This window comes from Triturus cristatus, chromosome 11, assembly GCF_964204655.1.
Source record: "Triturus cristatus chromosome 11, aTriCri1.1, whole genome shotgun sequence".
Classification (NCBI taxonomy): Eukaryota; Metazoa; Chordata; class Amphibia; order Caudata; family Salamandridae; genus Triturus; species Triturus cristatus.
Window position 1 is genome coordinate 523,798,716 of NC_140594.1, and position 26,621 is coordinate 523,825,336.

Consider the following 26,621-nt stretch of genomic DNA (forward strand, 5'->3'; position numbering starts at 1 on the left):
CTACACAAATTACACAGAACCGATACGCCGCTTTGCGTTAGACAGTGCGGGGAACAGGGCACGTTCTGGCACATACTATGGGAATGTGTCGCCATCCAGAACTATTGGAAAGCAACAGTGCGCACAATGGCGCAGGTGAAAGGAGTAACCCTGGTCCCTGAACCGCGGGGCTGCATTCTGAATGTCTGGGAAGCAGCTGACATTACTCAGACAGTACAAACATGGGTAGCACTAGGGATGGCCTTAGCAAAAAGGGATATAGCGCAGCAGTGGGGAGCCCGGCAAGCCCCGACACTCCGAAAATGGTGCAGTGGTATGGATGAACTGATGGTAACCGAAAAAGCAGTATACGTACACAGAGGCTGCCCCAAAAAATGGAATAAGATATGGGGGAAGTGGAATCTATATCGGTGCAACATCTGCGATCCTCCACAGGACGACTCACAATCAGACAATTCCGACAAATAGAGGGGCGTGTAGAGAGCTCGGGGGAGGGATGTGGGGGTGTGTTGAAAGAGACAGGTGTCAATGTAATGAAAAACCTGAAAGGGGTCCTTAATGTAGAATACACATGTAATCAAACAAGATGTAATGTACGTTGTGAAGCACGAGATGGTAATGCAGTAAAGGTTGGAAGTGAAAATGTTAATAAAAAGTTTAAAAAAAAAAAATAATTGGCGACTTATCTAAACTGTCCAGCGTGCTCCACTGGCACAGCACACCACCTGTCAACGGGCCCCAGAGATAGGAAGGAGCTCTTTGCGGACAGAAGTATACAGAGTTATCCAACGGCCATCCGTCACTCTGATACAGCAAAGATTGATGAAGAATGTTTGCCATCAGGAGAAACGTGATCCAGAACAGTGCATGACCGCTTACCAGAGGTAGGTGCGATCTGGTAAGAGGTGTACAGGTGCAGTGGGGGGGGGGGCTCGAGTCTGAGGACGCGCATTGCTTCACCCCCTTTTTTCGTCTGCATCAGCTGGGTTCACCCGCATCTCTGGCTAGCAGACAGTGGCACATCGCAGTGGGTTTGCTACCGGCCTCCGAACGTTTCGGGAGGCCATCAGGATAATAGCAAGGTGTTGGATCCCTGGCACATTCATGAGTACCCCAGAGTACTCTCGAGTGATTAGATATACCGCATCAAGAAATAATCTGCTCACTGGTAAATTATTTTCTTGGAGGCAACAACAGCGTGCTGAAACCAAAGAGCGCACACATGAATTAAAATGTAGTTTGTGCAAACTATAGACAGTGTATTATCACAACAGTGTGTCCCTGGTGTTACACGAGGGTATTTACCTTACAATACACACTTTTAACCACTTGTACCGGTTTTGCTAACCTGCCAAGGTAGTAGTCGTTAAATGGCTACGCTATATTGATGGCCTGTTCATCATACGGAAGGGCAGTGAAGCCAGTGTTGTGGAACTCATTAAAAACTCAACAGAAATAGTTACAATCACAATCTCAAACTCACATGTTCCATTAGCAAGAAATCTGTTAAATTCCTTGATGTCCTAATTATCATTCAGGACCACACCATATTTACTGAATTACATCGCAAAGCAACAGCTGGCAATAGTCTTCTCCATGCAGTCATCCAGAAACTCTATAATAGAGCATTCCCTACAGAGAACTGCTGAGAGCAAGAAGAAACAGCAGCACTGATGAGGCCAATCTCATTGAACAGGCCAACATGATTGGCAGATTCAGAGAACGAGGTTACCCCGGGTGGGTTTTTGACAAAGCCATAGAGAAAGTAAGCAAGATCACTAGAAGTGAGACACTAGAGGAGAAAAAAGAAACAAAGATAGACTTGGAAGAAAGTTCCACCAGGGTCATTCTTACATACAACACCAATAGCTTTAAAATCTTCACTAAGAATTGGAATATACTGACCATATGCTGACAAGTGACCCAATAAGAGGACAAAATATACAATCTCGTCCGAGGGTCATTTACAGAAAAGGACGCAGTCTATGCAAAATTCTAGCGAAAGGAGACATTATACTGAAACATTCTCTGACATAACACAGCTTACATGGGTGCTTCACTTGCGGACACTGCAAGGCGCGTCGCAATAGCTTCATGAAAAAAACCTATGAGACACCGAGGGGAAAAAAACCATCACCCAATTCCTGAAGCACAGTTCCAATTTCGTAATCTACTTTCTGGAATGCCCATGCGACCTTAGGTACATTGGGAGTACCACTTTCATGGTCAAGAAAAGGATACTTGAACATATGAGGGCAATAAATACCAAAGACATGCATTACCCCATAGCCAGGCATTTTCAAGAGTACCATTTATCCAACAGCTCCCTCTTGAGATACTTTGCCATCAAACAGATATCGCAGAACTCGAGAGGTGGGAACAGGGTTCTCCAACTGAGAAAGAGAGAATATAGGTACATCCTTGATGTAAAAACTAAGAGCCGGGGGTAGGGGGAGAAGAAAAACTAGGAATACACATACATAAAAATTAATGCATTTGTTGAATCCCAGTAGAATCCATTTATGAACTGGGGTGCAGTATTTGTGTAATATCCAGTTTGACTGATGGAATACCTGTGCCACTGACCCCTTACTTGGAGGAAAGTCAAGATCTCAACCATCTAAGTGGTCTCCTAGATCGAGATTGTCGAGCTGGAGAAGACCAAGTTCTCCTTGGTGATCTCTGTGGAAATCTTCCCGTAGACGTAGCAGGTGGAGGACCAGCAGAGATTCTGGAGGGACAGTATGTTTGGGAGAAGTCTGAACCTGAACTTCTAGGTGGAACTCTCCAATGCCGAACACCCTGTAACCATCTTGGAGAAAGGTTAACTGGAGGAGTCTGTTTCCCAGTAACCCGAAATCCCTCTGGTGTGATTTGCACGATGTTAATGCCTGGAGAAGATGCTTCCCTCAATGTTGATCTCTGCCTTCCCGGTACATCAGTTGCCAATGAGGAGGGGAACACAGTGGAGATTTCTCTCGACGTCCAACGTCGGACTGGAGCCGGCGACACAGACTGTGTTGCTCTTGATGTCGATCTCTTGTGTGACTGTGGCGGGGACCTCGACGTGAACCGCCTCCAACGGCAAAGCGTATATTTGCCATAGCCAAGTCTTGTTGGGCCTCTTCACGAAAGATCTTCAAGCTCCAAGAAGCCCCTGCCTCCAGCGTGGTACAGCTCCAAGAACGACATTCGGCCTGCGCCGTCTGCATTGTGGGCCTTCATCTCCTGTGTGCTGTCCTTCAGGGTGCTCCATCAATTCCTGCTGGCTCCCCTGCATGCTGATGGCCGGCTCCGACTTACCCTTGCTGGGTTAGCCTCACAGACCTCACAGTATCTTCTCCCGCAAACCGTTTTTTGCATTTGCCAAGGCTTGTTGGTGGTCCTGTCGGCCACTGACCATTCTGCACTCGTCAACCGGCGTGGGACAGCTCATGGACGGCTCCAGTGCTCATGCATAATTGCATGGTCTCTACAGCTGCTGTTTCCACCACACTGTGCTACAGCAAGAACCCCCGACAAGGGCTAGTATTGTGCTTCTGGGTCTCCTGGTCACCTCCAGGTGGTTTGGACATTGTCCCCTCTGCTTTCATGTCCTTCTCATCTGGATTCCATGTCCTGGTTCCACCGGCCTTGTCCATGGGACTCTAGCTGCTGATCCTCCACGATCCTCCAATGGCATCAACGAGTGGTTCAGACACCACTTCTCCCCTATACACCTGTGTTCCCTGGTGTAGAGATGCAGATTTCCTGTGTATCCACAGGTGGGGTGACTCTCCAACCTTACCTGATCCAAGTAGTTCCTTAAGGGTCCTTTGGGAAGGGTCCTAGAACCATAAACATTCGATCACGACTTACCCTGTGTTATCCTATGGAGTCTGTCCCTGTGTAACCACTCTGCACCTGGGCGCCGTGGGGTCTCTGGCTACTCACCTTGGGTGGTTCCGTGCTTCCCCTGGGGTCCTTCATTATTGGGTATTAGTCCCGTTTTGGTGAAGATTTCACATTCCACTATTTTAGTATATTGTTCGCCCCCCCCCATAGGGGCCTATACATTTTTTCTATTCTTATCAGTTTCTGAAGTATTTCTTGCCTGTATTTGATATATTCGGGCAGGAGATAGACCAAGTTAGTGTCTAATGTGTGCTAATAAATACAAAGTATTTTAATACTCACCTGGTATGGTTCTTGATGTGTAAGTTTGCTGACTGACTATAGTGGTAAATATACACGCTTTACACCCTTCTGAATAAGCCTCCGCTGCTCTCCACTATCTACCCCTCAAGAGCTCTGGTTTTCAAGGACCTAAACACTATCATTAAAGATTGTTTGGACTCAGTGCACAGTGCCTAACCACAGAACCACAGTTTACAAACAGGCGGTCTGATTTCCTTAACGCCTTGGTCTTGTCTAGGTAGAGCCTCGGAACCCTCTTAACTTAAGGTCTAGTGAATGTAAAGCCCTTTCCAGAGGATTTGAAGTGTTTGGGAAAAAAGTAGGAAGAGTGTTTGGTTAATATGAAAATCCAAGACTACTTTAGGTAGAAAACTCGGATGAGTTCTAAGGACCACCCTGTTTGCATGAAAAATGATATAAGGTTCTTTACAGAACAGAACTTGTTTCTCACTGTGAGCAAAGGTGATAGTCACTAAAGAAAAGCGGCTTTCCATGACAAATGCCGCAAGGAAGATTTATGAATAGGTTCCAATGGCGCCCCCATCAATCTAGCAAGAACAATGTTAGGTTCCTATGGAGGGGACAGGGATCTGATTGGTGGGTAGACTTGCTTTAAACCCTCAAGTAGCTGAAAGAAGGAAACCTGTGTAGGAGATTTGCTGCATGCTGCAATAGCCTCTAAATGGACCTTTAAAGAAGAAAACTGAAGGCCTGATTAGGCTAAGTACAGTAGGTATGGTAAACTAACCTGCTCCTGACTCAGAATTGGATCATGATTTTTATTGATGCACCATAAGAAAACCGCTTCCATTTGAAAGCGTACGACTTTCTAGTGAATGGTCTTCTTGCTTCCTTGAGAATTTTCATACAGTCTTCGGACAAATCTAGATGCCCCTACTGAAGGACCTCAGGAGCAATGCTGTCAATCTGGAGTGAGAGGTTGGGGTGGAACACCTTCCCCTGTGTTCAGGTAGTAAGTTCGGTCGGCACGGTAACCTCCTGCGTGGGGTCTCGGATCATTGAAGGAGACCCGGATACCACCACTGGCGAGGCCACTCTGGTGCAATCAGTATCATTCTGGTCTTGGCCCTGTAGAACTTGTTGATCACCAGAGGAATGAGTAGAATTGGTGGAAAAGGGTAAAGTAATGTCTGCAACTATTTTATCAAAAGCTCATTTCCTCTGGAGCCTTGTTGGTGAAACGTGGATATGGAGACTGGGTATATTGCGTTTGTTGCAGCTGAAAACAAATTGATGTCTGGAACACCCCACTAATGGAAAAGGTCATGTGAGACGTCGTCGTTTAGCACCAAGTGGTGAGCTTCAACAAAGTTCTGACTTGGAGAGTCTGCATGGACGTTGAGAGTACCTGGGAGATGAATTGCTGAAATGGTTAAATTCCTTGTGAGAAGCCACTTCCATATGCTTTGAGCCTCCTGTGAGAGGGGTCGCGATCTAGTTCCTCCATGTTTGTTCAGATAATACATGGTTGTGGTGTTGTCCATCTGAATCAACAGGGAACAAGTGCAAAAGGACAGAAGCAATGACTTGAGTGCAAGAAGTACAGCTCTAGTAAGTTGACATGGTACCCGTGCTCCATCTCGAACCAGAGTCCTTGTACTTCAAGAGTACCCATGTGAGGCCCCTAACCCTGAAGGCAAGTGTCCATGACAATTGTCTGACTGGGAAGATCCTGATGGGAAGGAACTCCTTCCAGCAGATGCGATCATTTTATCCACCATTTGATTGAATCCTTGGCTGACTGAGGGAGAACCACAAATTCTTCCCAGTGGCCCGATACTTGTGACCACTGGTCCTCCAGAATTTGCTGCAGAGGACGCATTTGTTAGTCTGGCATTTGGAAAGATGAAGATGCAGGATGCCATTGAGGCCAGAAGTGTAGACGCTTGACCGACCGTGGGATGACTAGAGCAGAGGAGTGTGCAGCACTTTTTGTGTATTGAGGATAACCTCTGCTCTGAAAGGCAAAAGCTTGCACTTACGGTATCCAGAGAAGCACCCAGGTAATAGATCCTTTAAGTCGGATTGAAAATCGACTTCTTGTAGGTGATTTGCAGGCCCAGATAGCCTAGCACTCATATGCAAACTTGGAGGTGATTCTGCAGGAAAGTGGGTGACGAGCTTTTCAGCAACCAGACATCCAGATACATTTAGACGAAGATCTAATGCTTGCAAAGAAAAGCCCTTACTGCTGCCATGCATTTTGAGAACGTACGGGGGGCTGAATCAAGCCCAAATGGGAAGTCTTTGAACTGGAAATGTAGAAACGCTACCTGAAAACGCAGGGTTTTCCAATGTTTTCTGTAAATTTGATCGTGAAAATAAGTGTCCTGCAGATCTACGGAGCACATCCAGTCATCTTGATGGAGTTGAGGAAAAATCTGGTGCAGTGCTAACATCCGAAATTTCTCTTTGCGGATGAACATGTTCAAAGTCTAAGGTCGCGTATTGGTCTGTACTCTTGGATAGGACCTCTTTTTTGCACCAAAAAGTAGAGGAATAAATTCCCTGTCTCTGTTGAGGAAAAGGAGCTGATTCTATAGCGTCTTTCTTAAGCAGGATGTTCACCTGCCTGTAACAAGTGATGTTGTTGGACATACCTTCCCTGAGGTGGTACTGATGGAGATTTGAATCTGAGCAAGTAACCATTCTGCACAATATTGAGTACCCACTGTCTTTTGTGATCTTTCTCTACTCGTCCAGGTGAAACATGATACTCTTCCCCCCCCCCCCACCCACCGGAGTAGGCAACGGAGATGGGGGAAACCAGTGCTCATTGTTTTGCAGGTTGTTTTGTTGAGGAAGGTGTCTGTCTTGAAGCTCCCGTTCCTCGACCTGGTCAACGCTGATGGCACTGCGACCTGGATTGTTGCTGCTGCGTCAACCAGTGAGGGGCTTGAACCCTCTGTTGGAAAAACTGACGGACGTAGGATCAGTACTTGAGTTGAAAATCCTTGCACTTCTCAAGGCCGACTACCTTCATAGTGTCCAACTCCAATTTCATATTGGATATCTCGTGATCGGCATGAGTGCCAAACAAGGAAGTACCATTTAAAGGAAGATCCATAATCCGGCGTTGTGCTGCCGCTTTAAGGCCAATGAGCACAACCAAGCAGAACATCTGGCAAAAATGCCGTAGGAATATCCATGAGCTGCCAAATCCGATCCATCCACAGCTGCACTAATTACCTGGTTTGCAACAAGACCACCTTCCTGCAAAATCTCATGAAAACTCTGCTGGTCTTCCTTGGGCAGCTTCTCTGTGAATCTGGTCAAAAAGTCCCACATAAACATGTCGAACCTCCCCAGAAGTGCCGAGGCACTAACCACCTTCATGAAGGATGCCGAGGTATTGCACATTTTCTTTCCCAGAGAGTCTATGTGCTTAATCTACTTCTCAGGAGGGACTGAAGAGGATGTTGCTCCAGGTTGTGTTTTCGTGGCTGCTGCCACTATAACAGAATCCAGTGGTGAATCTGTGCGCAGGAACTGTGGATCCTGGTCAGGGGTCTTCTACTTTTTTTGAAATGTGTGGAGGAGCTGACCCAACCGCAGCTGGAGTTAAAAAGATCTGAAGTGCTGGTTCAAGCAGCCTAGAAACCAGAGGAAGTAAAGGCCTTGCTGAGGACCTATGGTGTAGTGTCTCTAATATTACCGATGAAGAAGCAGGCATGTCAATGTTCAACTTATTCGCACCTCTGCAGAGGACTTTGTAGTAATCAGGTCCACACTGGTAGGTATGATTCAAGATGATTTATTCAGGTTAGTTACAGGATCAGGTATACAGCCAGTGTAGAGCCAGAGTTAACCAGTAAAGAGCGCCACCAGGAGCAGCCAGCCAGGCGCTCAGCCCATCTCCAACTGTGTGTTTCACAGATCAACATTCCACATGACATCATCACCCAGTGTTCCACTGGTGGAGAAGTAAATAGGAAGAAACACACTGTACCAAGATATAACATATCCTCCTTCCATCCAAACGAATAACCAAACAAAGAAATTAAGAATCAAATAAAGAGCTCAGAAGAACCAAACTAAATAGAAAGATTCAAGGGCGAACAGAGCAAAGATAGAAAAAGAGAAAACAAGCAAAATTCTTAAGGAAACAGAAAACAAGCAAAGGTCTTAAAGAAACAAATAACCTAACTTGTTTCCCATCCTCCTTTCTACAAATGAGAAAAATTCAATTTGTCGCCAAAAATATGTAGTAATCAGGTCCACACTGGTAGGTATGATTCAAGATGATTTATTCAGGTTAGTTACAGGATCAGGTATACAGCCAGTGTAGAGCCAGAGTTAACCAGTAAAGAGCCCCACCAGGAGCAGCCAGCCAGGCGCTCAGCCCATCTCCAACTGTGTGTTTCACAGATCAACATTCCACATGACATCATCACCCAGTGTTCCACTGGTGGAGAAGTAAATAGGAAGAAACACACTGTACCAAGATATAACAGACTTCATTAAAGGTGATCATGTCACCAACTGGAAACATCCTAGCTGGAGGGGTAGCAGACAGGGTTGGTGAGTAGTCGCTCACAGATGAACTTGATGATGTGGACCACGACCGTGATGTTCGCCTACTTCAAGACTTGGAGGAAAGTCGAGATCTCGGCTGTCTAAGTGGTGTCCTAGATAGAGATTGTCGAGCTGGAGGAGACCAAGTTCTCCTTGGTAATCTATGTGGAGATCTTCCCATAGACTTTGCAGATGGAGGACCAGCAGAGATTCTGGAGGGAGAGTACGTTTGGGAGAAGTCTGAACCTGGACTTCTAGGTGGAACTCTCCAATGCCGAACACTTTGTAACCATCTTGCAGAAAGGTTAACTGGAGGTGTCTGTTTCCCAGTAACTGGAGATCCCTCTGGCGTGATTTGCACGATGTTAATGCCTGGAGAAGATGCTTCCCTCGATGTCGATCTCTGCCTTCTCGGTACCTCCATTCACAACGAGGGGGGAAGACTGTGGAGATGTCTCTCGACGTCGAACGTCGGACGGGAGCCTGTGACACTGACTGTGTTGCTCTCGATATCGACCTCCTGTGTCACTGTGAGGGGTCCTTGACGTTAATCGCCTGTGGAGGGGCTTCGACCTCAACACTCAACGCCGACCATGCCTGCAGCGATGTCGGCAGAGTTCTGGACACCAACCGTTGCATCGACGTCGGTGAAAGGAGACGCAGGAGTCTTTTAGTCATCGTACCATTCTTCGACGTCTACATACGCTTCTCCACTTCGACATACTCCCAGCTAGACGCAATGTGTCTCGATGTCAACTTGCCGTCTGAAGGCGGAGGCTCTGCCCGCCTCTACGGCGATCTGGCCTACGTCATCACATGCCGTGTATGTTTTTCCTACGTCGACTGTCAGGATTCAGGCAAAGCGCCTACCAGGCCTACAACCCCCATAACGCATCCACAAAAGGGGCGGAGTCGCGTCCTTAAAAGAACACGACGTGCACGAGAAGACCTGCGTAATTCCTGAAGGCGACTCTGTCAATTACTTTCCATTTCCAAAGGAGAAGTCGCGGACGCGAAGCCTCCGGTTTTCCCCGTGTCTCGTGAGGACAAAACAATCCAGGACTCTTCGGTTCTACCCCGAGAGGGTTGCTCAGCTCAGAAGAAGCAACCGAGATGCAGCTGGCGCCTGAACCCAGCTCCTTGCAGCTGTGACGGGAGAAGTTAGATAAGTACTTGCGCTCAGAGACAGGGGCGGTTATCCGCGCTGGCGCTTCCTCGACATTTCGTTTGTATGTTTCACTAAGAGCTCCGAGGCAGAAGCGGTGATTCGCGCAGGCGCTATTGTGACATTTTCAGTTGTTTGCTTCAAATAGAACTCACGGGCAAGAGCGGTGTTCCACGCTAGTGTTTTCAGCAACCTGTGCATTTATTTTTTTTTACTTCAAAGCTCCTAAGCAGGAGACATTCGCAGCAAAGACTCAATATCTATAATTTCTTCCTGTGCAGTGATTGAACCGCGCTAATGCGACAGGCATGACTTTACCATGAGGAATGCTTCTTTCAGATATGGACTACTATTGAGCGGCAGTCTACACGCTCCATGATTAACCTCTGAGCATTGTTTCATTTGCAATCCTTCATTTATTTATTGGGAACAGCAAAACTTTGGTGCATAAAACCTAAAGGCTTAGACTCCTTGATCAATATAGAGGCTTTTAACTACTGAGCGCTCCCCTTTTCACCCATCTGTGGCATATGCTCCAGCATACAGAGTCTTGCCACCACCTTCTCTTGCTCATCTTGGTGGGTGTTCGTCCAGAGGGATCTGAGGTTCCACTGGGTGTATGTGGCTAGGGAGTTAATTTCTGTGTTATGTTTTGGTAGTGCATTGCGGTATGATGGAATACCCCCGTTAACAAGAGAGACGATGAAGTCTGAAGGATGGTGTGACAAGAACAAGGTAGCAACCTATCTAGCGAGAATTTATGAGAGTAGTGTTGCATGCCATTGTATTTCATTGTGGTGTTATTTATCTTTCAGATTCTATTCCCCGATGTTCCCTTCCTACGCTTCCCTCACTTGATTGCTCTAATCCTCCGTGTAATAATTGCTGGAGTTGGGGATATCAAGAGGTGGACACCTTATTGCATCGCTCGAATCCTGAGGAGTACCGAACCGAGGACGGAATTGTAACATCGACGGCGATGCTGAAAGGTAACAGTCAGGTATCTGCCAACTTTTTGATGCCGGAGAAGCAGAACGACGGTGTTTTTCTTTGTTGATCTGTGCGATTTTACATGAAACGAGGGCTCTTTAAAAGCATGGCTGCTCCCAAGGCCACTATTGAGCCTTTTCCTCTCTCCAACAAGGCATGAAGCTATCTTTTCTCTGTCTCGAAGTGTTCTCTTAGAAAATTGCTGACAATAGGTCTAGACCTTGTCCACCCTGCTTGTTCAGGTAGTGCATGGTGGTTGTATTGTTCGTTTGAACAAGCAGGCTGTTGGTCGTGAATGATGGGTGAAAAGCCTTGAGAGCCAGGTGTACTGTTTAAAGTTCTAGAAGGTTGATGTGATACTTTTGTTCTCTGGGGGACCAAACACCCTGTACCTGTAAGCGATCCATACGTGCCCCCGAGCCGAGCAGTGAAGCATCTGTGACTACTGTCTGTGTCGGCCGAAGTGGGTGGAAGGGCATTTGGCACAGGAGATTTTCCTCGGAGCACCACCACTGAAGAGATTCCACTTTATTAGTTGATAGTGTCATCTTGTCCTCCCAGTTCCACGAGAATTGGTTGCACTGGTCCTCTAAACACTCCTGGAGAGGACGCATATGGAGGCAAGAGTTGGGAGTCAGGAATATGCAGGAGGCCATTGAGCCGAGGAGAGAGGAGACTATGCGTACTGATGGAAGGGTTATCCATTTTGTGACATTTTTGAAGAATGGATAACCGTTGTTCCTCCGAAGGAAACACCTTTTCCTGTAGTGTGTTGATGGTAGATCCTAAGTAATGTAGAGTCTGAGCAGGTGTTGCCGTGGATTTTTGCATATTGGCATGTAGACCCAAGCGATAGAGCAGATTGCACGTCCTTAGAAAATGTTTTTGGGCTTCCGAGAATGTGGCTGATTTGATCAGCCAATCGTCCAGGTAAGGATATACAAAGATGTTTTGTTTCCGAAGATGCACTGCCACCACAGCAATGCATTTGGAGAATGTCCTGGATGCTGACTCGAGGCCGAATGGGAGAGCCCCATATTGGTAGTGATTGTGTCCCACATCAAACCTGAGAAACTTCCGATGAGACTGTTATTGAAATGTGAAAATAGGAATCGTGTATGTCTATCGCACAGAGCCAGTCTCCCTTTTGAAGTTGTGGATAAATTTGATGTAAGGCCAACATTCTGAATATTTTTCCATTCTGATCCACTTGTTTGCGATGCGAAGGTCGATAATCGGCCTGAACTTGAGTCTGCCTTTCTTCTGCACTAGGATGTATCGGGAGTAGGTACCTTGACCGTGTTGGTTTCACAGGACAGGTTCAACCGCTTTTTTGTGGCCCAGGATGAGGACTTCTTCCTGTAAGAGCTTTAGGGGAAGACGCGGATGCCTTCAGAGGAATAGAAGGAGGTGGGGCAGTGAATCTGAGGCAATAGGCATGTTTGACAATATTCAAGACCCAGGCGTCTGTTGGGATGCTTTTCGACTCTGCCAGATAATTTACAATGCTTCCCCCTACCGGAGTCGGTAACAGAAGAGGGGGAAGTGAGGATCCATGGTTTTGGTGCAGCGGGTTGTTGTCCTCCTTAAGTCGTTTGTTGGGAGTTACGACTGCTCTGTGGTTTGAGCTGTTGGTACTACCGCTGGTATTGTTGTGATCGGTTTGATTGCCATTGAGGGGTTTGAACCCTCTGATCGGAGAAACGTCGGTGGTAGGGACAAAGAGAGCATTGCTGTTCTTTTGATTTCTCTAGCCCCACCGCTTTTAAGGGATCCATCTCTGTTTTCATACGTGATATCTCGTCGTCAGTGTGTGAACCGAAAATAGTGGAGCCAGAAAATGGTAAGTTTTGTAGACGTAATTGGCCGTCTGGTTTCAGAGATGTTAAGCGTAGCCACGCGTGCCGACGTAGGGATATTCCATGGCAGTGGCCATGAGCAGCCAGGAGCAAGGATTCTGCAGCTGCGCTGATTATTTGATTGGAGACCATCGCACCTTCTTGCACTATTTCTAGGAAATCTTGCCTATGTTCTTTACGGAGGTGGTCTGCGAAGTGCAAGATTGAGTCCCACAAGGAGCGATCATAACTTCCCAAGAGGGCCTTGGCACTGACTGCTTTCATTGCAGATCTTGCGTCCTGATGAGTCCATCGTTTTGCTTTCCTTATTGGGGGAAGATGTCGCAGATGGAGAAGTAGTGTGAGACTTTCGCGCAGCCAGAATTACCACTGAATCAGGAGGAGGATCAAACCTTAAGAACAGAGGATCCTGTTCAGGTGGGCAGTACTTCTTGATGAGCCTTGACAGTGCAGATTTTGCCGCTGCCGGCGTGAGGAACAACTCCATGGCTGGATCAAGCAGGCCTGGCACTAAAGGAAGTAGTAGTCTAGACACCGTACGTTGATGGAGTGTTTAAAAATAACAGATGTTGATGGAGAAGGCTTCTCCATAGGAATGTTCAGTTTAGTTGCACCACGGACCAGGACCTCTTGAAAGGTATTAATGTCATCAATCAGAGAGGACTAAGCTTTTGGTGAGTCGGACAATGTTGGAGAGTAGTCTCTGGAAGAGGAGGAGGTGTCTCTATGGTGGTAACATCGTGATCCTGATCTGAGGTAAGAATGGCACCGTGAATGTCGTGATGTTTTGTTTTGTTATGGCTTTTATGAAAGATTTATTGTTTGAGAAGCTGCTGGGTGTTCTAATGAAAACAGTGACTAAAAGAAAAATAACTGAAAAAAGCACACATTGCCATAGTAGTCAATGGCACTGATGGGAACTAGTTTGTGTGCGCATGTGCTCCTTGTGAAATGGAAGAATGCTATCACTCACTTTGATGTTAGCCAACGGCTAAAGTGAGCTGTTCTCTTGCCCCATGACTTATGCTGAAGTGGGAAGAAGAAAAATGTGAATGACACAATAACAGATCAATGAATAAGAGGACTGGCTGAAATCCCGTTCAAGTATATTATAGATATAATTTTAGTGAAATAAAGAGATTGGCTAACGCCAAACCTAAAACGAAGCAGTCACACAGTGTGGCTACTTCAATATATGGAATGTGACACAAAGCCTAAGCACAATAAAATTCCACAATTAATGCTACGTTAACTCACCCACTCCACATGAAGAATTAATAAGAGAGCAAGTGTGGGGATCACTTGATCACTGTTGGGAGGTTGAATGACTGAGCATCCAAGTTCTGTGATTCTGGGGTTAAGTGAGCAATTGTGCAATAAATCCTTTTTTCAGTGCCGTGTTGGTACGTTAAAGCATGTGAGCCTGTGATATGGTGCACATTAAAGTGGAATCACTTGTATTTTTGTAGAATTTTAAGTATGGTTTTGTACGATGATGTTCCATTTGTTTTAACCCTCTTAAAAATGTGATTCTATCCCTGATAACTGAAGGTCTGCTAAACTGTCACTTTCTTCATGCCAGTAAATCGATGAAAAAAACTACAAAATGAATTCCCCTTGCTCTGCATAAGTGCAGAAGTTAGCAATCCAAATACAAAAAAACTCACTTATTTCTTTCGAGATGCATCACCACGTCTTCTCCGTGAACTTCAAATCCATACTGCACCTCGTCTGGGTACTGTGCCTGCAAATATGCAAAACAACTTCTTTTAAAGTGCAGATTCATGCCTGCATTCTCATTTATCAAACAGCACTTACCAAAACATGTTAATACTAGGGGCCAGATATATAACATATGTTATTGGTTGGACTGTAAGCCATTTTCAAATGTACCAACCCTATTTTGCAAATTAGTAACCTATTACCGACTCGCAAAATAGGGTATGTGAGTAGTTAATTAGGAAGGACCTTCCTAACAGCGGGTTGCACTGGTATGTAGGAATGCTTTACGAACATAAAGTGGTCGCAAAACATTTGCAGTTTGCCACAAATTTCAAATTGGTGGTAAGCAATCCGCGAAGAGGTCCATAAGGGACCCCTTCCCCTTTGTGAATGGGGGCCCCAACATTTTTTTAGAGCAGGCAGTGGTCCCACGGACCACTGCCCACTCTGAAAATATTAAGAGAAAACTAATAATTTTCATTTTTGAAAAGCATCTCCTTTTCCTTTAAGGAAAACGGGCTGCATTAACACAATAAAAAAAAACTTTATTTAAAAAGCAGTCACAGACCTGGTGGTCTGCTGACCTCAGTAGGCCACCATTCAATGGGTCACAAATTGCGACCTGGCTCATGAAAATTGATGAGGTAGGTCCCTTGCGACCTATTTGAGAATCGTAAACAGTGTCTCAGACACTGTTGTACATCAGGTTTTGCAACTCGCAAATCGCAAGTAGCTAAAAATCGCAATTTGCGAGTCGCAAACCCGGATGGTTGTACATCTGGCCTTAAGTTACCAAATGTAGTTTAAACTAAGAAAATTATGATTTCTGCAAAATGTTCACAATCCCATCTGTGGTTCAATTAATTTTTTTAAGAAGTCACTATGTAGAGTACAAAGCCATCTGTAATAATATGAACTATAATTTGACTCAAATGCGAACAGTAATTTACCGGACACAAAATACCTCAATGAACTTAAACTACACTCAGAATATTGTATTGTACTGTAAAATAAAATCAGACCAACAGACCAGCTGAATTTAGGTTTATTTCAATGGGCCAGGAGGAAACTCACTGTGCCCTAAAAAGTACAACTCTACTGCGATACACAAGAGTTGTAATCACAGCGAATGTGGCAATACCGTGAGATTTACCACAATACATTGGTGGCCCTAAACATTTTAAACAGGTGCAGCATCAAGGTCGTCCGGACAGAAGGGGGAAAAATGCAATATTTATTCAGGATGTGAGTTGCACAATGTCTAATCAGAAAACCTGGTTTCAATCCAAGCTTTCAAGCTTGACCAAACAGTGTCACCATAGGCACCTACTTTTCCATAATCATTGTATTTGAGAGCACTTTGAAATATTTCAGGATGCACACTGTACAACAACCTATGTTGTATAGATTATTACATTTAAACAAATAATACAAACTAATTATCACCTGCAAAACATTAAATAATAGGTACTTTAAATGAATATAAAAAATAATAAACATAACAAATAATTGCAACTATAAAATGAACATTAACTTCTTATTTGCGTTAGAGAAGGCTGTGCTGTGACTGCCCACTTTGTTGTGTTGTGAAGCTGGGTATAAAACTTGCCACTCCACATAAGAGAAAGCAGTCTACATTGCCAATGTTTGCCTTAATTCATGATATACGTGAGCAGAGTTCACTTTTGGTTCTAGAAGTGAAACAGGTGGTTTTTGAAAAGGAGTAGGTAGGTGACTTTGTAAAATGTTAAAACATAGCTGACAAGAAGTGACTCCATGTCATGTATAACTGATGCACCCCATTTTAGCAAACAGCACTTTGCTTGATGGGGTTTTGAAACCCATACTAAAACTGTTAAAAGCAAAACTGCAAGTCCCACAGTGCAACATGATGTTTAATGGAAAAAAAACAAATTGACGATGGTATCCTGTGTCCTAGTGCAGAGTTGTGAAATGCAAAATGAAATTTACCTTTTGGTTTTCTGCCTTTTTTGCTTGTAGGCAAATTATGGGTTAAACAACCCAATGGGCTAGAGAGCAGATAGCCTTTCAGATGCAAATGCAAGCATCTCCTGCCAATAAACTAACATTAACACCTCTTGGAAAACAGGCACACTAAAAAGATCTATTTTACCACAACAATACAGTTAGATGTGCCTAGAGACACAGCGAAAACAATAATAAAGCATTTTCTATACCGCATGGTTACACCCAAACTGTGTCGCTGCGCTGAGACCTAACTTGACCAGAAAGAGGAGGGTAAAAGGGGAAGCAAACCGCTAGACAGTTACATCTGACCTGGACAATGAAGTTTTGAGTCCTTTACAGAAAGTCAATTCTGCTATTTCAGCTCTAAAGTTCATTGCAAGGGAGTTCTACATTTTAGCCGCCTAATGGCTAAAGGACCGAGCCCATAACCTAAGCCTCAGCACCCGCGGTACCATCACTAGGTTGGCCCTGGCAGATCTAAGATTAAGTGACAGAATGTAAGGCTTTACCAGAGATCGTAAGTACTTGGGGCCATTGCCCATTAAACTTTTGTGGCAGTAGCACAAAGCCTTATAGATGAATCTCTTTTCCACTGGGTGCAAATGGAGAGAAACCAGGGCGTTCAAAACAGACATCCATCTGGGAGGATTCAGAACAAAGTGGATCGCCACGTTTTGTATCCGTTGGGAGTTTCTTCAGGCTACACTTAGCAGCCACAAGATATAGGACATAGGACATTGCAGTAATCTAGTTGAGAGGTTACTACAGCATGCACAATGGTTTGCAAGCCTGCTATTGGGGGGGCAGGTCAAGGTTCTTCCACAAGATTTTGAGAGTCCCAAAGAATTTTCCCATAACACTTTATTTGGTTCCCAAATGTCAGTTTGGGGTCTAACCATACTCCCGGGCTTTTAGGTCTCGCCTGACCCAGCGCATGCGCTGGTCTGGCGAGACATTTAGTAGGTGGGTTTAGAAAGTGCTACCCACATTTTTGTGCTGGCGACAAGCTACAGTGCACGATGACGTGCACGCACAGCTGCTCCCCACATTCCCCCCTCCCTTCTCGCCCAGCCATCTGCCTTTCCTGCGCCAGCCTTCAGCACCATACCCCTTCCCCCGCTCCTGCACGCGCATCCCTAGCGTGCGTCATCGCGATCACTTTCGCTTTTACAGTGATCGCGATCGCGATGAGGGTAACGCGGTAACTCATCGAATGCAAGCACGTGACATATGTGCAACAATTCATTTATGTGCACCACTTCCTATTCATACACACCGAATGCTCACTCCAATCACTGTACAGAGCTGCGACGAGGCGACTATTGTTTCTATCAGCGCACAGCAGAGAGACGAGGCGCTCCAGGTGCCTACGCCTCGCCATATGGTACGGAGTGACGTAGGGCGCAGCTCCGAATCCTATCGACATCAGACATCCTACCCCCGAGGCAGCCAGGCACTACAAATCACGAGAGAATGGCAACACTACCTGGCCATTTGTAACATGTTTGGAAACACAGCCTCGGCGGTGAAAATTGTGTCAAAACAGAATGGCTGTAGTGAGCATCTCTGGTGAGCATCTCTGGTGAGCATCTCTGTTACAGCCCTCCTGACCAGCGGCGGCTTTTATTCAGGCAGGAAAATAGGGCGTTTTAGTGAATTAGTTCTGGAAGCAAATGCACTTCATTTTATTGGTTGCTTGCGCACGCTTTTATTTCAGCCCCAAAGACAGCGAGCATTAAACAAAATACTAAGAGCTCTGTCTGCCTAAATCCACATTGGGTCTGAGGCTTAAACCCTTGCAACGTGATGAGACTAACCTTTCACCTTACAGATAAGTCAAATGTTATCTGATAACAAGCATTAGCATAGCCAATAGGTCTCACCTTTGGGACCTTTTAAGTGTTTAGCCATGAAACAGTTATTGCAGCATAACTAAATACTTTGAAGGTCCCAAAAGCGAGAACCATTGGCTATGCCAATGCTTGTTGGTTTTAGATTTGGGGGTAGGTGCCTGACCCAGGACCTACAGCTACAAAGTCGATGTCCAGATGGAAGGAGATTTGCCGACTATCAGTACCTCCGTTTTTTGCCATTCAAATTAAGACAACTGTTTGTCATCTAGGAAGCTTCTTCCAGGCACAATGAAAACTGGGATGCAGCCGCATCCTTGTCCTGAGAAAATGTGACAATCAGCTGCGTGTCGTCTGAGTATGACACAATTTTCACATTGTGCCTTTCCACGATCTCAGCTTAGGGGCAGATGTAGAAATTAAATAAAGTAGAGCTTAGGATTGAGCCCTAAGATACACCTTGAGTCAAAGAAATGGCATCTGACATTAACGGGCTTTAAGCTCATGAAAACTACAGGATTGGAGAAATTAGGTCATTCAGCAGGGGACAGGTCCTCAAACACCGCACCGCATGAGCCTCTAAAGAAGTAGGCCATGAGATACAGTGCCCAAGGTTGCACTTAGATCTAGCAGGACCATGGCAGCAGTTTGCCCTCGGTCTGTATACCACCTCAAAGTTTCCGCAGCAATGAAAAAGTGCTGAATCAGTGGAGTAAAAGGCCCTAAAGCCAGATTGAGATGAGTGTAGCAGATCACTGGCTTCAATGAAGCTCGTTAGTTGTCTATTCACAAGTTTTTCCGTTATTTTCGCAAAAAATGGAAGAAGCTAAATGGGTCTGTGATTTTCAGGCTGGATAGGATCAGCTGTAGGTTTTATTCCGTAGGGGGAGCACCACTTCATACTACCATTTTTTAGGGACCTCACCTAATCAGAATGACCTAGAAATGAGCTGTTGTAGGTGCTGGATAATAACATCCATTCCTTGCAAAATTATTTTTGGTTATGCTGTGTCTAACAGGAGATCCTGATTTTGTCACATGGTCCAGGGTGACATTGTCGTTTTTCTCTTAAGTTAGCATGAGCACTCTGAAGCTTGCCTGCTACTTTGCGCACATTACTACACAACTTTATTTGTGCAGTAACATCTATGGCTGTTTTCACATGAGAACTCATTGCTGTGTTCACTCTCTGCATGTTCCTGGGATTTTGTCTGAGCATTGCGAGCAATATCGAACAACAATGCCCCTTGTTAGTTTGCTCTGGCCAGGCTTTAGCCCTTAGACAAAACATAGCGATGCAGCCGTTACTTGGACAACGTACTTTGGTTTTATTAGAATGCACAAATATGTAGCACACATTTGGAGAGGGACCTTTCCAGGGAGAGGAGCAAGACAGCACCTATGATGTAGATTTACCATCTATAGGATGAGGTATGGGGTCTGCTGACAAAGACCAGAGATCTTCGGATATAAATTAATATTACTTCTTAGCAAGTGGAGGGAGGTTAGGCTCCATTGTCTTTTCATGATGACAACTCCCTTCATGATTTATGGACTAGCTGCTATGTTGACTGCATTTGTACAATGCATTTTCCTGCTTGTTGTGGCACGTATACTGCATGTTAGGGCAGATTAGTTAAAATAATTTTTTTGTGGACAAGTACAAGAGTAAGAGCCGAAGGGTGTGTCTTGTTACCGCCATTACTAAGAGATCTGGGAGTGTTGTGTTCTGGGGTGTCTAATAATTTGTTTCTCTGCGAGTGAGTAGAAGGGCAAGTGAGACACTGTAGCTAGTCATTCCTGGACTTATGGCTATTTAGGTTGTAGGATGACTTCGTCCCTATACACCAATGTCCCATAAGCCTGCACATAGTTCTATTTTGGGGCAGAATCCCTGCAACAAGGCACCACCAACATTTGGTCTGGTACTTATTATTCACGGGGTCCCTGAGTAGCGCTTGTGCCTGTCCACAATCTCCTCTCACCAGCTTTCGAAGACGTCCTGGTGGGGGGACTTAGCCTCCTATATTTGTAGATTTATAGGTTTTTTGACCAAGTTTTGAGCTGCCGTTTTGTTGATAGCCTTCTTTCTTTCTAGACATGGCTCAACCGGTCGCTATTGCGGCAACCAACCGTACGGCAGTTACAGCACACTTAACTCAACAAGGGGTCGCAAATCAAGGGGCCACATTTATTTTTGTGATTGAAGCGGACTCAGCTTACCGCTTTGAGGTTCTCTATTCTTGGGTTACATTTCTCGCTGTCGATGGAAATGATAATTTGTTTCATGAATATACGAGAGCAGCAATTCCAGCGGCTTCTCGTCCTTATGCATTAATTGAAGTTTCACTGATGTCCTGGGAGCATACTATTTGGTTTAATGGCGCCCTTCCTCACCCTCTCTCTCAAGTTCGTATGGGCCACTTGTCTATTGATGGGGCCACTTGGCCGGTTTTAGCTGATTTTTCACCACGTCCCAAATATCTCAATGTTACTGTTGCAGAACTACATCTGCTAAATACACAGTTGCTTTATATTCACAGAAGTGCCATATAGTTTATGAGACATGCTCTTCAAGCGGCTCTGGCTGGAGCCATTCCTCCGCCACCAGGACATGGTGGTTGACTTGTGATTAGTCCAGTCATGATGAACTCAGCAATGGGCAAACGTTCTCAAAATCGTGATGACTTGCCATTTTGGCTTGCACAAAAATTAGAGCAACTTGAGGTGTTTTTTCCCACATGACTCCCGTGGAGAAACACATGATCCTTACCATGAGTTTGCCGAGTGGGTCTGCTTCCCGCTTTAGCTGACTGCCCCACCTGGGTGACAGTGTTTGCTTCAGTGTATAAACGGTGCTTTGGCACCCCCTCCTTGAGGGTTCTACCGAGCGTTCTGAAGAAGGTACAGGAAGAACACAGGGATGGTCCAGCCCAGAATTTGGGGATGAAGTTAGTAGGAAAATATCCTAATGTCCAGATATGATTTTGGAAAACTTTAAGGGGAAGCAGTTTGCTTGCAAGTACGTCAACGCCTGGCGGCGGGGGGGGAAGTGATCGACAGCGACAGTTGCCGATTATTATTGCAGCTGAGTATACATCTTTAGGTCGCAATAGTTTCGGATTCAACCATTTACTCAGCCACAGGTTAAATCCCCTCCTGATAAGGAGGGGCGACCAGTCTTTCCTAAAAAGGCTCGAAACAAGATGCAGCGGCACCAACTGCAGAAGCCTGGTTCACTTGAGAGGTTTGCCTGCACCGGACGATGCTGAACATAGATATGATTTGCATGACCGCTCTAAAATTAAGACACCCGAGAGATCCAGGTTCCTGATCTTCGTTCTTCTTGTTCAGTTCAGGAGTCATCAGATCAACAATGTGGCAGAGGTGGGCGACAGGATCGCAGACAAGGCGCGTCTGCGCAAGCAAGACGTGCCCCGCAGCGCCAGTGTGATGTGAAAGTCAAACAGGAGGAACCACCTCAATATTGTGCCCCATTTCATAAGAAACAAATTGTCGCTTTGACTGCAAAGTAAGAGGTACTTGAGGAAATTCTGTTCTAAAAAAAAAAAAAAAATCTAAAACATTTTTTCCGTTTACCTTTGAGTCACCCCTGTGCCTTGCATAAAGTTTCTCAGGATAAACCACTTCATATTCCTTCACTCCAGCAATTGTTTCCAGAGCAGACACTGGAAAAAAAAAAAAGAAATATCACTGACGACATCGGCCTAGGCTGAGACACTGATTCCAACAGAAAGAGATAAATATGGAAAGCTTAAATTAACCAGTCACAGGAAGTCACCCTGACTCATTTTCAAGACCATGCCTGAGCCAATACAGAAAGGAAGAAATTGAATGCAAATGAATTGGCCCCTCCCAACAGGAACAGTCTGACCCATAAGGTGGGGCCCCTTTTCTTCACAGGAACACAAGCAATCCCAGAACTCTTTCGGCCGCTATACTCCATATAATTGGTGCCGGTCTATAAAGGCATAGGTGTGTAAAAACGATGTAATGGAATACAGCCCGGAGAACGTATCAACAGCAGAGATTAACTTGAGAATTCCATCCACCACCTTTTGTGTAATGAAAGATGAGCTTGTTGTGCTAGAGGGACAACGGTGCATCTCACTGACAAAACTCAAAGTCAAACTAGTCTGGAGTTGCTTGTGTATCATTTAAAGGGGACGTGGCATAGTTATCTGAGTTAAATGTTTTGCTTGCGTTTAGTGAGATCATCAAGAAACACAGAAAAAGGAAAAAAAATCCCCAAACAGAGAAATAACTTATCCCTTCTAGACTGAACAGGGAACCTATCCTCATCCTCCTCAGTCCCATTAGCCACCATCACACAGGTCTATGAAACTGGTGCTAGAAGTTTGTCTCTCCCAAATGTAGTTATATGTTCCAAGTGTTTTCTGATCTTTTTTACATTCCGGGCTGATTTACAAAATCAAGGTACCATTATGTCCAGCAGACCCTTCTGGTGGGATACATAGTGTTTGCTGATTGGCCAAAAATATGCGATACCCAGAGCCACAACTGAGCTGCGGCTTAGGATTTTTCATTGTACACCACAACTGAGCTGCAGCTTATACTTTTTCACTGTGTGCCGGCAAGGTACCAATTCATGTGGTAAATTGTAACATTTGAAAAATGGGTTAAAAGTATATCTATGCATTTCTAAATGTGCCCATGACATTACATTTAGGAATAGTGATTATTTCTACAACTCCAAATTTAGGTTTACCCATTCTATCATTGAATTCAGATGGCATTTTGCTAAATGTGTTCTTTGTTGTACACTGGCTCAGTTTTGACAGCCACAACTTGAGATAAATTCAATTGATAATAACAAATGTTCTACTATACAGACCCTCCAGGATTTTGCAATTTGCAAAAATATAATGAAAGTGGCAGTTTTGGAGGAGGAGCCTAGCGCGCAACCAAGATGGCCGCGTAGGTGCGAGGCTCCCGAGGACCTCCGCAACCTCCTACGTTTATCCTGTCTTCATCCTGCATCGGTTGAGGGGACTGTGTCGGTGAGCCTGAGCCGAGGTGGTACCCGTTTCCCGTTTTCGAATCGGACCTCGGGTGCCGGAGTGAGCACCGACTGAAGTTTGCGGCCTACTTCTCTCCTGACCCCGGATTCGCGTTTGGGGGCGACCCAGTGGCAAAGTGAACAACAACGGCGGGCTGGGCCTGGCGAGTCGCGTACCCCACACTTTCACTTTCACTTTTGCGCCCCCTTGCCGTTATCGCACGTGGGATCACGGCGCTCTTTGTGTTGGGGTGGCCTCGCTGGGAGACCCTGCCTGCCTGCCTGCTGTGGCCCGCTCTGCCGTCCTGGGGTGGCCCCCGAAGCTCGCGGCCTTGATTGCTTGCTCTCCACTGCGTGGCTGGTGCGGGTGTGAGACCCGCGACGATGGCCACGAAGCAGGATGGGGATCGGTTGAAGGCCAAGTCGACCCGGCGTGGCACCCCACATCAGGCCAACATCATGGACCGCTACACCCTCCCGAAGGGGTCTCCCGGCGGATCGCACAAGTCCTCGGAGTGCCCCCCGGATGCCCCGGATTTGCCTGCGGATCTGTCTCTGCAAGACGTCATGAGCGCCATTGCTGAGATGAAGGCCTCAGTGGGCCAGCAGTTCGACACTTTAGCGCACAAAATCGACGCGGTCCTCATTGATGTCAACCTTGTGAGAGCTGATCTCTCTAAGACTAACGACCGGGTCGACTCTTTGGCCCACACCGCGTCGGGCCTCATGACTGAGGTGGCGGCCCTTCAAACGGAGGTGCACCGGCTCCGTCAGGCAAGAGCGCTCATGGATCGGCGCCTGGAGGACTCCGAGAGCCGGGCCCGGAGGAATAATATCCGCATCATCGGAGTACCCGAGGGACGGGAGGAGTCGGCGGCGGATCTCTTTGTGGAGGACCTGATCACTACCCATCTCCAGCCTCGAGGACTGAGTAAATTCTTTGCCGTGGAGAGGGCCCATAGAGTTCCCGGGGGCAGACCGAAGGTCGGAGCCCCTCCGCGGCCTCTTATTGCCCGTATTTTTTACTTTCGGGACAGGGATGCGATTTTGCAAGCTTCCAGACTGCAAGGGCCGATTAAGCAGGAGAACATGGAGGTGAACTTTTATCCTGACTTCACCCAAGTGGTCCAGAAGCAGAGACTGAGTTTCCTGGGCGTCAAGCGGCGGCTTCGAGGCATGAACTTAAAATACGCCATGCTCTTCCCGGCCAGGCTGCGGGTGGAGGTGGATGGTCGCACTCACTTTTTTGACCGTCCTGAAACGGCCGGGGACTGGCTGGACACTTTGCCTGGGGGTCATGATCGGGATGGCGGGGGGGGGGGGCAGCGGGAGGAGACTGCCCACCGGACCGGGTCTGAGGTACTGATGCGGGGGCACACTCCGGATGCTGCCACTTTCGTCCAAGCTTAGGGTCTTTTGTCTGTTGTGTCTCGTTTCCCCTCTTTTGGAGGCGGTGCGGGGTCTCGAGGGGGTGCTCTTTCCTCCTCTAGGGGGTCTTACTAGTTCCAATTACATAGGGGCGACAGGCACACTGCAAGTTGGGGGGGCTGTCTGGGCTCATGCAGGGGTGCAGGGAGGGGGGAGTTTTGTTGGGGCGGTTGGGTTGGGGTGGGGTATTGTTCATTTGTACCACAAGGCAAAAGTATTGTTGTGCTATTCCTAAAGTGCTCTCTGGGGGACGATTGATCGCTTTCAGCTATGATGGGGGGTAGGGGACTGAGTCTTTTGTCCTGGAATGTTAATGGACTGGGGGACAGGATAAAACGGGGGGTGGTCCTGCAGTTCCTAAAACGAATTTCACCTGATATAGCTTTTCTGCAAGAGACACACCTCATTGGAAACTCCTTTCGTGCTATGAATCGACTGGGCTACCGCCTTCTGGCCCATTCGGGCTTCACGTCTGGTTCAAGGGGTGTGGGCATCATGGCTAAGACCTCGCTCCCGTTGGAAGTTGATGAGGTGCTCCATGATGACAGGGGACATTACACGGTTCTGGTGGGTAGAATGGAGGGCAGAGTGATTGTTTTTGTTTCTGTCTATGTCCCGCCAGGGTTGCAAACGACTACTTTTGCGGATCTGGGGCGCCTCCTCCTTGGCCTTCCGGAGGGGATTCTAGTGGTTGGGGGGGATTTTAACGCTGTGGTTTCCGGAACTGAGGACCGTCACCCCCCTAGGGATCTCCCCCATGCCCAAGCGTGGTTATCCGGCCTCTTGGATACCTTGGGGCTGGTGGATTGTTGGCGTTTGAAACACCCTACGCAGATACAGTACACCTTTCATTCCGGGGCCCATGGCAGTCTTTCGAGGCTAGATTATGTCCTAATGCCAGCGGCGCATGCGGGGAGGGTCGGGGAGGTGCGCCATTTGGCGCGGGGTATTTCAGACCACTCCCCGCTCCTGTTGCACTTCGACATTCTCCCACTCCACCCCCATTCTTGACATTCGCACCCCTCCAGGGTACACCATCATTAGACAAGACAGACCGATCAAAACGGGGGGAGGACTAGCCATCATCCACAAGGCAGGAATACAGATTACCAAACTTAAACCTGCAGAATACCTATCATTTGAATACCTGGGTGTCGAACTTACTGCCAAGGGCACCTCACCTATCAAATTCCACACCATCTACCATCCTCCAGGAGAGCATACCCTTTTCCCCGAAGAACTAACAGACCTAATATCACGGTTCTCCATGACAGACACTAAAGACGTGTTCCTGGGTGACCTCAATATCCACTGGAACGACCCAGAAGACTCCACTGCCCAGAACCTATCCAACCTACTTGAAATATATAACCTCAAACAACTCTGCAATAAACCAACTCACATCAAAGGTGCAACACTGGATGCGATCATTACCAACACTGCTCTGGTCTCTCAGAGCGATTTCTCCCATTGACTGGTCCGACCACCGCCTCATTCTGTTCAAGATTGATGCACTTGTCTTCCAACAACCTATTTGTGATGACAAACCTAAACACTGGACCAGAAATATCAAAGCAGTCCCTTTATCCGAACTTGAATCCAGGATTCATGCCCATCTTCAACTCCAACCCTCATCATCAACGGCCGATGACCTCACTAAACACTTTAACTCAAAAATGACAGAGGTTCTAGACCAAGTAGCTCCTCTCAAACTCAAACAATTGAGGCGAACCAAATCTAAACCCTGGTTTAACGTGGATCTGAATGAGGAAAGGCGTCAACTCAGACAAACGGAAAGGTCTTGGAGACGAAACCCCTCGACCTTACACCTAGCGCAACTTAGATCTGCTCGGCAAGCATACAAA

At 46.4% G+C, this 26,621-nt stretch overlaps 1 protein-coding gene across 1 annotated transcript in view; it reads right to left on the reverse strand.

The window, feature by feature from the left end:
* The window catches only part of LOC146784506 (zinc metalloproteinase-disintegrin-like VLAIP-B), a 3,216,124-nt gene that overhangs the window by 3,113,751 nt on the left and 75,752 nt on the right, over positions 1-26,621 (reverse strand). The window contains exons 2-3 of the mRNA XM_085632968.1: positions 21,888-21,976; positions 14,394-14,470 (exon numbers count right to left, since the gene is read on the reverse strand). Coding sequence (XP_085489094.1) covers positions 14,394-14,470; positions 21,888-21,976 — 166 coding nt within the window. The remainder of the gene's footprint in view (positions 1-14,393; positions 14,471-21,887; positions 21,977-26,621) is intronic.